Source organism: Capra hircus, chromosome 8, assembly GCF_001704415.2.
Source record: "Capra hircus breed San Clemente chromosome 8, ASM170441v1, whole genome shotgun sequence".
Taxonomy (NCBI): Eukaryota; Metazoa; Chordata; class Mammalia; order Artiodactyla; family Bovidae; genus Capra; species Capra hircus.
The window spans coordinates 75,021,855-75,035,267 of NC_030815.1; the positions used below are offsets into that span (position 1 = coordinate 75,021,855).

The window sequence follows — 13,413 nt, forward strand, 5'->3', positions numbered from 1 at the left end:
TATGCTGGTCATTGTGCTAAACTCTGTACATGGATGATTTAATTTTTATAATTGTTTATATGTTAGGCATAATTAACCTCTTCTACAGAAGCTGATGAAAAAGGAAGTGGTAATATAATATAAATGGTGGAGCCAGGATTGGAACCAGGGATGTTTCTGATCCCAGAATTCTAAATGTGTGGAACTCACAGTATCCTGCCTTTTCTAGAAAATGTTCAGTTTTCATAGGACAGGCCTTCCAAAGAGAAACCGGGCCTAAATTATGGGATTGTAGACAATTTCCACATCTCACTTCACTCATGATTATTTTAAAAGAACCCCAGTTCTAAGATCTGCAGGGGGTCAAAGTTCAACCAAGTACCTCATTTTACAAATGGGTAAATGGAGGATAGCCACAGCATTTGTCCCAAATCACACAGAAAAGGGCCAAGAACCCAGGTTCAGTCTGTGTGATTATTTCTCTTTTTATTTCCCACAGCTTCCTCTTTGTAGTTAAGGGAAGTAGAAACTGACCTATCTGCTTTCCCCATTTCTCGGATGGGAAACTGCACTTCAACCCCCTAAGCTGGCAACACGCTGCTCTCCAAAGACACAATGGCATGAGGACTGGACCCGTAGAAATGTCAGGACGCTTGTTCCCAACGACAAAACCCGCACTGTCAGCACATCCTTGTCAAGCACCTACTGAGTGCTGGGACGACAGACCGTGTGTTACGGCGGGGTGGGGAGGGGACGTTAGGCCTGTAGAGGATCAGGGCTCTTAGGAAGACAACTGCGGGAGGCCTGAGGATACAAGTAGGGGGAGGAGGGCGATGACAGCTCTAGGACAGAGGTCCCTTCCCGGGCGCGCCTTTGGAAACGTAACGTCAAGCCGCACAACCGTCATTTTGGGGACAAGGGCACCCCCAGGGGCCACCCTCAAACCCCGGCCTCACCGTCACCCCCCACTGCCGCTTGGCCCTTTAAGGGTGGGGGACGCGCGCCGGCGTCACAAAGCGCCGCCACCTGGCGGGGTGGTGGAGAGGAGGCGGGGAAGTGGGAGGAGTAGGAGGGGGAGGAGGGAGAGGAGGGCGGCAGGGGCAGAGGAGGTGGGGAGGGAGAGAAGGGAGGGAGGGGCGCGCGCACGCGCGTCGCGTCGGGTCGCTCGCCGCCTAGAGCCGCTCTCGGCCAAGAGCCGCCCTCCCTCCCGACGCGCGCCCCTCCTCCCTCCCGACGCGCGCCCCTCCTCCCTCCCTTCTTCTTCTCAGCTTCGTCGCTCCCGCGGCGCGAGGCGCTCTCGCTCTTCTCCTCCTCCTCCTCCGTCGTCGCCCCTCCCCCCGCGCAGCCGCCGCCGCCGCCGCCGCAGCCGCGAGACCCCCGCGTGTCGCGCTTCCCCCGCCCTTCGGCCCCGCGCGCCCTTCGGCCCCGGCGGCCCCCGAGGAGAACAAGAGAGCGAGCGAGCGCGGCGCTCCCGGGCCATCCCGGCCCGGTCTCCTCACCGTCGCCGGCCTTTCGCCGCCTTCCTCCGCTTCCACCTCTTCTCCCCCCCCCACCGCCAACCAAGTTGAGGCCCCCTCCGGGGGGGGGAGGCCCGAGACCCGGAGCGAATTTCTTTAACTCTCTCCACCCCTCCCCCCACCCCGGCCCGAGTGTGAGGAGAAGGGCCCGGCCCGGCCCGCGTCGTGTGTGAGGAGGAACCGGGCCGGCCCACGGGCCGTGTGGGGCCTGGTCCGGGCCGCCGGGTGTGTGAAGACAGGGGCCCGGAGCGGCCCGGCAGAGGGCGAGCGGAGGGGAGGGGCCTGGTCCGGCCCGGCTGGTGCGTGAGGACTGGGGCCCCGGCCCGGCGCCGCCGCCGCCGCGATGGCCCAGCAGCAGATGACCAGTTCGCAGAAGGCCCTGATGCTCGAGCTGAAATCCCTGCAGGAGGAACCGGTGGAGGGCTTCCGGATCACCCTGGTGGATGAATCCGACCTCTACAACTGGGAGGTTGCCATCTTCGGACCCCCTAACACGCTCTACGAAGGCGGCTACTTCAAGGTACCCGCACCCCCGCTCAGGCTTCCCCGGGCGGAGGCCGCAGTTTTCGGCTGTTTTCCCGGCCGAGAGTGGGAGCGCGGGGGAGCGGAGGGGGCTCCTCACCTCGGCAGCCCCCTCCCCCCATCCGTGGAGGCAGGAAGGCCTCGCTTGCTCACCCGGTGCCTTTTCTTTGTCATGGGGGCGGGGGCGGGAGGCCAGCCTGCACCGGGAAATAGGAAAGCCTCTATGGCTAGGGTAGTGGCTACCGGAGGAGGAGGGGGGAGGTCTTTGTTTTGTTTCCCCCGCCGAGGGTGTACGGAAAGAAAGGGGTCCCCCACGGCCTCCCATCAGAACCATCTCTGCGCCGGCTGGAACTACCCCAGAGGGCAGAGTGACCTGCACTTACGGGATTGGACCTTTTTTTTGGGGGTGGGGGGGTGGGGTAGGAGCGTGGGGGAGGGGTATCGGCCTGTCATTCCAGAGGCTGCCTACTGACCTGACATTTTGGGGATTTGAGGGCTTCTTGCATATAGTGGTGGTTCCAACTTCGCATTCCAGTGGATGGTAATGGAGAATAGGACCCTAGGGGTGGTAAACAAGGGCGCCTGCGTTTTCTTGCCATCAGCCACTTGAGGGAACTCGAATTTAGCCCTCTTTCTGTCCTCATTTTCTATTTACTTCAATGCTGTTTCAAAATGCCCTTTGTCCTCACCCTGCCACCAACTTTACTGCACTCACCCCCGCCTTCCCCGGCCTCCCGTGTAGAAATATCCACTGAGGGTGGAACATGTTGTATAGGGAGATTGATGATTTCCCACTTCAGGGAGACAAAATTGAAACCTTTTACTTAGATGGCTAACTCTAGCAAACGGGGAGGGGGGGGTGGTCTCACAGGTGAAGAGTGACATCTGCGGTGGGATGGTTTCACAAAGTAGGACCGCTCCTTAGCGACGGTAGTTATACTTTCTATTGTTTTCCAAGATGTTAGAACAGTGGTTTTTATCATTCCTGAGTCCAGTAGTTTTTTCAGTTTCCAAATAGATAGTTGGAAATATTGAGGGTCTTTTGTTTTTGTTTTTATTTAACCATTTTTTAAGGGGAAAATCACAGATTGAAGGTCGAAGTTTTAAATGATGGGGGACAGAGAGGAAATGAGTACTTAAGAATTCTTTTAAGTTAATTTTTTTTTAATTTCCAAAATTAAGTGAAATAGGTCTGTGAGTCAGTCTTAGTTTGTTTTGAAGGGAGGGGCTATCTTGGCATAAGTTTTAAATGAGTATCTTAGTCATGTAGTTACGTGTATTTTTAAGGACTGCCCAGTCAGTTTAGTTTCTACTCTTCTAAAGGTAGAAGCCTCAGTTTCAGGCTTGAGATTGGGTCTGTTTTGTAGAAATGTGAAGAATTGATTGTGGAATGTTTACTATACATGTCTGTGATAGTCACTTAATAGCTGGTTAGAAGCATGCGTTTAGTATTTAGAATATTGTATATACCAACCATACACTGTACTCTTCAGAGGAAAATACTTGCAAAATCTACTGGCTAACTTTAGTGAAATGAAGTTTAATTTCTAAAAAGTATCATTATTTGGGACAATCACTTGTCAGGATAAATGGTTACTAGTTAGAATTATCTTACTCCTAGGCAATGCATTAAAAACAAATAACAAACAAAGGAAATAATGGGTTTAAAATGGTAATAGTTTTGCTTAGGTAATTGAGAATGGAGTGTGGTGAACCCTCTGTTTGGCATAGGTAATATGGAAGGAGGATTCCTTGAAGCATGCACTGATTTAAATTAACTGCTTTTTAAATTCAGTCTTATTTAAAAAGAATCTCGTTTTGTTGTATGTTTAGATGTATATTTTTTTACTTTTGTGACATGTAAAAAATGTATGAAAATTCTTAAACAGATTTAGTGTTTTAGTGTTATGTGAGAATTTTGTTCAATTTTGTTCTCGTCTTCATTTTTTTTTCTTTTTTAAATGGCTTTTTATTCCAAAGTCTTTCATTGGAAAAGGCAAATTTATGGTCATGAGCAGTTAACACTGGTGACAGGTTTAAAACCATTGTTTTTTATTTCAGTGCTTTTGTGAAACAAGGCTTTTAGTGTGTCTACTACAGCTGCAGTTAAAAGTTGGCACAAATCTTTCTCTACTATTATTCTCCCTGATCAAATGGTGGTTCTTGAACATTTAATGTAATTTATTTCCAAGTGAAACTATTTTCTTGATGGTGTATTATAGTTTCCAAAGGCAGTGGGCTGCCAGTCATTTTAAATTTTTCATAATTTAACTCCTTTACCTTTTACATATTAATAGACTTCTAACTGATCTTATTCACCATGAAATAGTTGACCCTAGTCTGTTTTAACTGTGGCATCTGTTGTAGTAGAGACTTGTGAGACCTGTATTTCAAAATTTGTTTTTTCAACTTATTTTTCAAATATCTTGAATCTGTATGATTCTTAGCTTGGGTTGGGGATCGAGAGGAATATAGATGTATGGTGGGCAAAAGTAGTTTCTTGTGTCTGACTTTCTGCATGTTATAAACTCTTCTTTGGCCTCATTATCTTTTTGTCCAGTTTCTTTAATTTAAAAATTTTTTATTTTTATTTATTTTTTTGGCTCCCCTGCGTGGCATGTAGGATCTTAGTTCTCCCACCAGGGATCAAACCCTGGTAACCCTGCTTTGGAATCCAGGAGCTTTAACCGCTGGACCTCCAGGGGAGTCGTTTGTCCAGTTTCTTGATCTCATTGATTCACAGAGTGAATTTCTTTGCTGCTTCAAATTTTTTCTCTGGGGTCAATCTTGTAGAACACAAAGTAGGAGATGACTTAGAATACCCAGAACACTTCTGATCTTAATTTTGCTAATGTGGAGCGAGTTGGAATTCTGTTATGTTACTGGCAGAGGAACTTGTTGATCACGTGAGCAGTAGTAATGACTTTTAACAAGTTTACCCCTATTCTTTTAGAAACAACTGTATTTTCAAATAACTCCTGATAGTGATCATAACTTAGTGTGGCTGCTTTTGTATAGAACCTCCTTGTAACTCCTGCATTATTTATATAATAGCAATGAGTCTGGAGATCAGAAAGAGTGACTCTTTCATGATAGGCATAACATTTAAGTGTTACAGAATGCTTAAAGTATTGCAGGTTTTGTAGTTGTGATTTTATTCAGTAATGTATGGGAATGAAATACAGGTGTGTTCCATTTTTGGATAACTCCCAACAGATAAAATTTAGGAAGTCTTTGTTATATTTTCAGAGTTTTCCTTAGTAGGATATTCTTTATCGAATGTAACACTTCATTTTATATTAAAGAAACTCTTCAATAGTAATTGTTTAAGATAAAGGACATACATTATTTTCATTTGTTCTGGAATCTATTCTTCACGTGCCACCCCTCCCTGCCCCATAAAAACTATTTTATGACTCTGAAATTTTTAATATATAGTTGAAACAATCTTTCTAAGTAGCTTTGTCTTTTTGGCGTAGGGATCCTTTTGAGAACTTTATAAATATTCTTCAGAAGACAATGAGAACACACAAACTAGCTTATATGTAGGAGGGTTAACTGAATCCTTGTTTTAAGGGATTTGGATCGTCAGCTTTAAAAACAAAATTAACCTCCTTTGACGTCGTAAAAAAAATACTGCTTTAAAAAAAACAATATATGATAAGTCTTTCAGTCAGTTAAAATTTTCTTAGTTTAAAATTTTTTCTCAGTCAGTTTAAGAACACCTCTTAGGACTTTTAGCTGTACCCTTTTCTTGAAGCTGAACTTGTCTTGAGTGCTGGGTAAACTAAAGAAACATTTTAGGTGGAAACATGGTTAATGTCCATTGATTTGGGACACTGAGTGTAATTTTAGTCCCCAGCCTGCATCCCTGGCAAATGCAGCATTCCAGTATTTCATAGATTATACTTTTACCATATTAAGTTGATTCTAAGATGCATATTTTTCTAGTTTCACATCTCAAATTTGGGATGAGTCCAGGAATTCTTAGAATTGGCATCAGCTAGGTGGCACTTGTGACCTAGCTGTGAGAGAGACCCTTGCATTGAAATCATCTGATAAAATTTTTTTAAATGCCAGCATCAGTGTCTTAAATTTGATCAATAAGAATTATTTCTTTTTGAATGATTTGTTTCCTTAGTACTTTTTTGCTGATGTTGATTCCTCTTTTTCAGAGATTTGTGTTAGTAAACAATAATTACTGAACACACACCAAAGGCAAAGCACTATAGGAAGTGTCACTGCCTTTCAGATAGTGAGGAAAAGTATTAGGACATTGATAACCTTAGAATTTTTATGAATAATCTTCATAAAAGTCTTTGTGCAGAAATGTGAGGGGTAGGTGTTACTGACAGAACTGTAATGGTAATTAAAATCAAAGTTTTAAGGCCAGTTAGTGCATTGGCCAACATAACCACAGTCTGTCGTGATTAAATATTCTGCTCCATTTTTAAAACAGTTTTAGTGGTCCTAGACTAAGTAAGGTTCCAGAAGAATCTGTCTGTTGGAGACAGGTGAAATAAAAGAAATTATCTAAGAAATTGGCCCACCTCTGCTAATATAGTTTGGGAAAACAAAGAGTTATAAATTCAGGATTTAAGACAATAGAACTCCTATCTTGCTGAAAGGTCATATTTAAACTTTTTAATTCTTTCATGTTCCTGAAATTCTTTTGGATGTTTCATCATATACAGCTACATATATATCTGAATAAGACTAAGCTGAACCTCTTTGAAAGTGTTTTGTCAGCACAGAATTAATTCATTTCAGCTTCGTTCAGTGAGAAATTACTATTGAGTTTATGCTTAAGTATCTTTAAATGAATTGATTCTGAAATTATGGGATGATAAATACTTAACTGAAGAGAAAATTTTAGTTTGGATTGCTAAGGTTTGATTTTACATAAATTTTCCTCCATATAGGAACTAGAATATTAGGGGGAAAAAAAAGAATTGGAATATTCAAATTTGGGGATATGTATTTAACATAGAAAGTGAATATCCACTTTAAGCACCTTTAGTTGATTTGTTTTAATAACAAATTAAATATGTTTTTGTTACAACACAGTAAATTACTGTTGTAAACTTGTTGGCAGGGTAATTGAAAACATGCAAAACTCTGAATGTCATGTCTAATTGCAAATACACGCTACCATCCTTATTACAGTAATGTAGATGTTAGTAGCTAATGTTTATTGAGTACTTACTATGTGCCATGTACTTTATATAGAATATTTCATACAATTCTCCTGTGAGGTGTGCTGCTATTACTCTCACGTTTATATAGAGAAACAATCACAGAACTTATTTAACTTGCCTGGGGTCCTCAGCTAGGAAGTTGTAATATCAAGATGGATTATCAGACTGCTTGGTTCTAAAGCCTGTGTATTCTCTTGGTGAGATCTTTTATCATTTTTGATGATGTTTGAAGGTACAGAAATGGAGCTTTAAGAAAATAAAATTTATGAATGGGACTTTTAGTGGTCCAGTGATTAAGACTCTACTTTCTCTGCAGGAGGTTGCGGATTTGATCCCAAGTTGGGGATCTAAGATCCTACATGCTACATGGTGTAGTCAAAAAGTAAATAAATAAATGAAATTTTTCGAACATTTGAAAAGGAACTTTTTATTTTAAATTGTACAAGTTTCAAGGTCACGAGGGTAATTTGTTCCTTCAAATTTCAGGGAGATTATTACGACTTCTGCTTATAAATCTTAAATTGACTGAAGAATTGGATTTTGATGTTGTTCTTGGACCACTTGGATTAGAGAGGGACAAGTCATATTACAGAAGGATTTTTTTTTTTTTTTTTTTAGCAAATTAACTCCTTTGATAGCAACTTTTTCATTATGGGAAGAGTGGGATGGTGCTAGAGCTAGAGTTCAGAAGTATAAATCTAAAAAGCTACTTTTGGGATTAAAGATGATAGTAAACATCTTTGAAGTCATACTGGATCATAGAGGAAGTTAAATTTCTTAATACAGTGTTGCTTTATGCTTTTAAAATAATGTCAATACTTTTCCAAGTATATTTAAACGTCATAAGAAACTTGAGCAGTGTAAAGTTGAGAATTTATTGTTTTTTTCAGTTGAGTTTTACCTTGTATTCCTTATCTCTATTACAGCATCTTTTTTTTAAAAATTATTGATATATGTAATAATTTGAATGAAGATTACACTGAGTGAAAAAGTCAATCTCAAAGGTTACATGGTCCCACTTGTTTAACATTCTTAAAATGTCAAAAGTATAAAGATTAAAACAAACCAGTGAGTGCAGAGGGGTGGGGGGGGGTGAGGGAGGAGGGTTTAGAGATGTTTGGGTTATGGGAATGAGGTGGATGTGACTATGAAGGAGGAGCATAAGATCTTTGTGGATGAAATAGTTTTATATCTTAATTGTGTTGGTAGTTACGCAGATCTACGCAGGCCATAAAATGATGCAGAACTGCACTTATATATTGTACCAGTGTCAAATTCCTAGTTCTAATATGGGACTGTAATTATGTAAGATGCAGCCTCTTGGGGGAAATTCAGTGAAAAATAGATTTCTGTGTACTATTCAAATATATGTTGTGAATCTTTTCAAATATATGTTGTGAATCTGTAACTATTCCAAAATAAGATGTTAAAAAATTAATCATCAGAGGAAGCCATATATTCATGCATTTTATAGCATCTTGAGATCATTGCCATAGTTTCAGTCTATGTGTATTTGGATTTTCAGATTTCACAAAGAAAGTGAAGGTGAAGTCCCTCAGTCCTGTCTGACTCTTTGAGACCCCATGGACTGTAGCCAACCAGTCTCCTCAGTCCAGGGGATTTTCCAGGCCAGAATACTGGAGTGGGTTGCCATTTCCTTCTCCAGAGGATCTTCTTGATCCAGGGGATTGAACCTGGGTCTCCTGCATTGTGGGCAGACGCTTTACCGTCTAAGCCACCAGGGAAGTCAGATTTCACAGTTATTTAGTTATCTGGTTTGCTATATTTGCTGCATGGACAGCTGATGGTTAATTTGAGGGATAAATCCCTTGAAATAATTTGGATTATGTGACTCACTTAGTAGCATACATAGTAATTCAGATTGTAAACATTGATGTTTATTATCTCATTGAAAATAACCATTTATAAGATACTATTGGCAAAGTCACAAAAAATTGGACAATATTTAATGATTCTTTATAGAAGAGTGATTTAAAGCTTAGAATACAGACTTTTAAGTTTACTGGAAATCATACTTCATACTATATGTGGTGAAACAAAAAAGTTTCGTTATTCAAAAAAATATCCTTCATATGATTTGAAACTTTTGAAATTGTTGGTAGAGGCACAGGTAAAATTTCTGTAATACTTCACATTCATATTTGATTTTTTAAAAAATTTATTTTATTTGTGACTGTACTGGCTCTTCATAGCTGTGTGGGCTTTTCTCTAGTTGTGGTGCACAAACTTCTCACTGTGGTGGTGTCTCTTGTTGAGCACATGCTCTAGGGCGCTCAGTCTTCAGGATTTGTGGTACATAGGCCCAGTAGTTGTGGATTCCACACCCTAGAGCGTAACACTCAACAGTTGTGGTACACAGGCTTAGTTGCCCTGTGGCATGCAGGATCTTCCTGGATTGGCTATCGACTGACCCCATGTGCTGCATTGGCAAGCAGATTTTTTACTACTGAGCAACGAGGGAAGCCACACATTTGTTTTTGGCTAAAATATAGTATTACTCAGATTATTTTCCTCCTTTACCAAGTTGAATCTGAATCACCTTTGGATATTAAAAACAAGGTCCACAAGAAGCAAAGGTTTGCCGCTAATAAGGACATTAAGAAGTTGTACAATAGATTCTGAGGGCAGTTCTCAAAAAAGAGTTTTGAACAGTGGCAGTCTAGCACTGTTGGAGTGGATATATAGCCAACCTTCTGAGGTGTTTGCTTTGAAGGGGACAAAGCTCATTTGAGTTCTGTGGTAGTTGAGTTTAAAACAAACAAAAAACCTTATTACCTAAGGCTCATCTTGGTTTTGTCACATAACTGCTCTTTCTCCCATTGGCTAAATAGGGAAAGGAACAATATAAGCTAATCCTTGTGGAAAACTTCCACAACTTCCCTAAAATTAAAAGAACGGAAAAAACCCCAAGAAGGTTCTACTGGATAATATAGGGAACTATTGAATGTACTGTAATAAGCCATAATGGAAAAGAATATGAAAAAATATATATGCATATAACTGAGTCACTTTGCTGTACAGCAGAAATTAATGCAACATTGTAAATCAACTGTACTTCAATAAAACTTAAAGGGAAAAAATATACAGTAACTGTCCTCAGGATTTTTACCCTGAGTTCTTTCACTTTGTTAATCATGTTTCAACATTTACTCTAAGAATGAAGGAAAAATAGCTAGACAAAAAAAAAAGACGTCTTAAACTGAAGATATGGAAATTCTGTAGAATTTAGATTGTATCTAAGGAATCTTATGTTAAAAGGGTTTTAAGGGGAGTGCACTTCCTGAGTTTGGATTTGATGAGTTACTATGTTTTTTATATAACCATTTTTTAAAAGTTTTTTTTTCAGTGATAAATTGTTGAATAAGTAATGTACAGAGAGTTTCTTTAAATAAAAATGATGTAAAACTGAAAGTGTAAGTGGTAAAACTGAAAAAGTTACTTGAGGTCATGTATTATACTAAGAAGATATTTTTAGCTTAAAATTTTTTTTTCTATTGTGTCCAAACCTAGTAGTGTGAGAGTCTACATAAATCATTAGATTATGGGCTTCTTAAGAAATGACTAGATCTTACTCCAGTCTTTGACATTCCCTAGCATCGGGCACAGGAGTTGAAAGAGTAATACAAGATCTCTTGGCGAGGCCACGTCTTTGAAGGATGACAGTTGTCCCCCTGCCCAGTTCTCTGGGCAGTTTCAAGAAATAACTGCTACCTGAGTTTCTTCATAGATCTTAGGTGATTAATCCCTTGTCTTGAATATAGTGGTAAGACTAGTGGCTCAGTATTTGGACTGCTTAGTTCCTCTAGTTGTGCTTTCCCCTTTTGGAGAACTTTGATTTTATTTGGATTTTTCCATCAATGACATTTTTCTGTAGTTGCTGGGTTGCCTCAGTTAAATCTAATTTTCTTAGTGACTGAAGGTTAGCTAAAAATTAATTAAGATTGAAATCTTGGTTATAGTAATATAGGAAATTAGGATCTTTGTAAAGGGCTCCTCTTATAATTTAAGTGTTAGAAAACTTATTTAGGAGAGGTTAAGAATTTTGGAGCGGTAATAACGAGAGGCATTGGGAAAACTGGCTAGAAATAGCAACTTTGACTTTTGTAGTCCCATGAAGATAAAGATTGCTTAACTTCATTTGGAAATCTACTGAATAAAACAAAATAATTAAATCCAGTTGTTTTAGCCTTTTTAAAGAATATCTGAAGACATAAGATCTTTTATTATTTTTTTGAATCATTAAAAAGTTTTATTTATTATTTACTTACTATTTTTTATATTTGGCTGTGCTGGGTCTTTGTTGCTTTGCATGGGCTTTCTGTAATAGCAGTATGATTGGGGACTACTCTTCATTGTGGTGCTTGGGCTTCTCATTGTGGAGCACAGGCTCTAGGCACTCGGGCTTCGTTAGCTGCAGGACATGGGCTCGGTAGCTGTGGCGCATGGGCTTAGTTGCCCCATGGCATGTGGAATTTTCCCAGACCAGGGGTTGAACCCATGTCCCCTGTATTGGCAGGCAGATAGATTCTCCACCAGGGAAGAATCTAGTCGCCACCAGGGAAGTTGGATAAGATCTGTTAAAAGCAGACTAGAAGTGCAGAATTTTTTATACAGTGGAGGATTTTTAAATATTGATTGTAAATGTTATGAATATTTTAAATGTTCTTGATACATTAAAGGAATCAGAATAATTAGAAAAGTACATTTTCATAGCTGTTCTTTGAAAATAATGCTGCATGTGTGCAATGTGTTAAAAGAATAATTTTGATGACTTTTAGCCAAATGCGTATATGTTCTTCTTTCTCCTATATCTGTATCTGTATAGTTCAGTTCAGTCACTCAGTCGTGTCTGACTCTTTGTGACCCCATGGACTGCAGCATGCCGGGCTTCCCTGTCTCTTACCAACTCCTGGAGCTTGCTCATCCATCAAGTCAGTGATGCCATCCAACCATCTCATCCTCTGTCGTCCTCTTCTCCTCCTGCCTTCAATATATAGTCTAAATATAAAATTAACACATCTTGATCATTCTGTTTACATAAACACTTTAAAATAATTAATTTTTAACAAGGTGGAGTAGGGAGTGTTGTTCAGTTGCCAAGTTATGTCTGACTCTTTGCGACCTTGTGAGCTGCAGCGTGCCAGGCCTCCTGTCCCTCACGATCTCTGGAGTTTGCCCAAATTAAATTTGCCCAGGTTAAATTTCTGTGTTGTGTCAGTTGTAACAAACAAGCTCTCCTTGGTTATTGTTCCAGCTACCAAATATGTCCTAAAGATTTTTATGTCTGTATTTTCTAATTAGCCTCTCTTGAGGTTTTGCCTGGCTATTAACACATTTCCACCAGTATGTCCTTTTACACTAAACACTAAGCTGAACTCTACCTTTTTTCTTAATCCTCTTCTATGTTCACTTTCCTGCATGTTGGACATTGTCTATCTAGTTGCACAAGCCTACATGCTAGAAATCAGTTCAGATGGTCTCTGCTTCCTCTTTCTGCATATGCAATTATTTTTAGTATCTCATGTCTGAGGTTTTAGCCTCTAATCTTTATTTCTGCTCCCACCGTATGAGTTCCCATTGAATTGTCACTCCCCTGGACTATGACAGTAGCCTCTTTACTCTGTTTTGTGCCCCTTCAATCTATAATGCCACCAGAGTAACCTGTCTAAACCTCTAATCTGACCTGTCCCCACCAAGGGCGGGGGGAGCAGTCCGTCTTGCATAAAATTAAATAAAAATTCCTTGTATGGCATATAAGACTCTTCATGATCTGGTTGTTCCTTACTTTTCTGTGTTTTCTGTTCTTGCCCCATAGGTGGTCTTTGACAGTGCCATTTCTTAAGCTGTTACCTGTCTTTTTCATTTCTTCTCATGCCCTCTTTAGTCCTTGAACTCTAATTTATATCTTTAAGACCCAATTCACTATGAATGACCTCTTGGGTTCTCTCCTGTTAATTCCTACTCTTTCCAATTAGATTATTTTAAAGTAAATTCCAGACATGTCCTTTCACCCCTAAATACTGGAGTCCCTAAAAGATAAGGAATCTTTTTTAAAAAATAATTATATTGTTCTTATACTTATTGAATAAATAATAATTCCTTAATGTTATCTGATATCCAGTGTTCATATTCTCCCAGTTGTGTCATAGATACACTTGTAAGTTCATTTGAATCAA

At 40.2% G+C, this 13,413-nt stretch overlaps 1 protein-coding gene across 1 annotated transcript in view; it reads left to right on the top strand.

Moving 5' to 3' along the window:
• UBE2R2 (ubiquitin conjugating enzyme E2 R2) overlaps positions 1,308-13,413 on the top strand; it is a 100,407-nt gene continuing 88,301 nt past the window's right edge. The window contains exon 1 of the mRNA XM_018052369.1: positions 1,308-2,016. Within this exon, the coding sequence (XP_017907858.1) occupies positions 1,840-2,016 (177 nt within the window). The 5' untranslated portion in view covers positions 1,308-1,839. The remainder of the gene's footprint in view (positions 2,017-13,413) is intronic.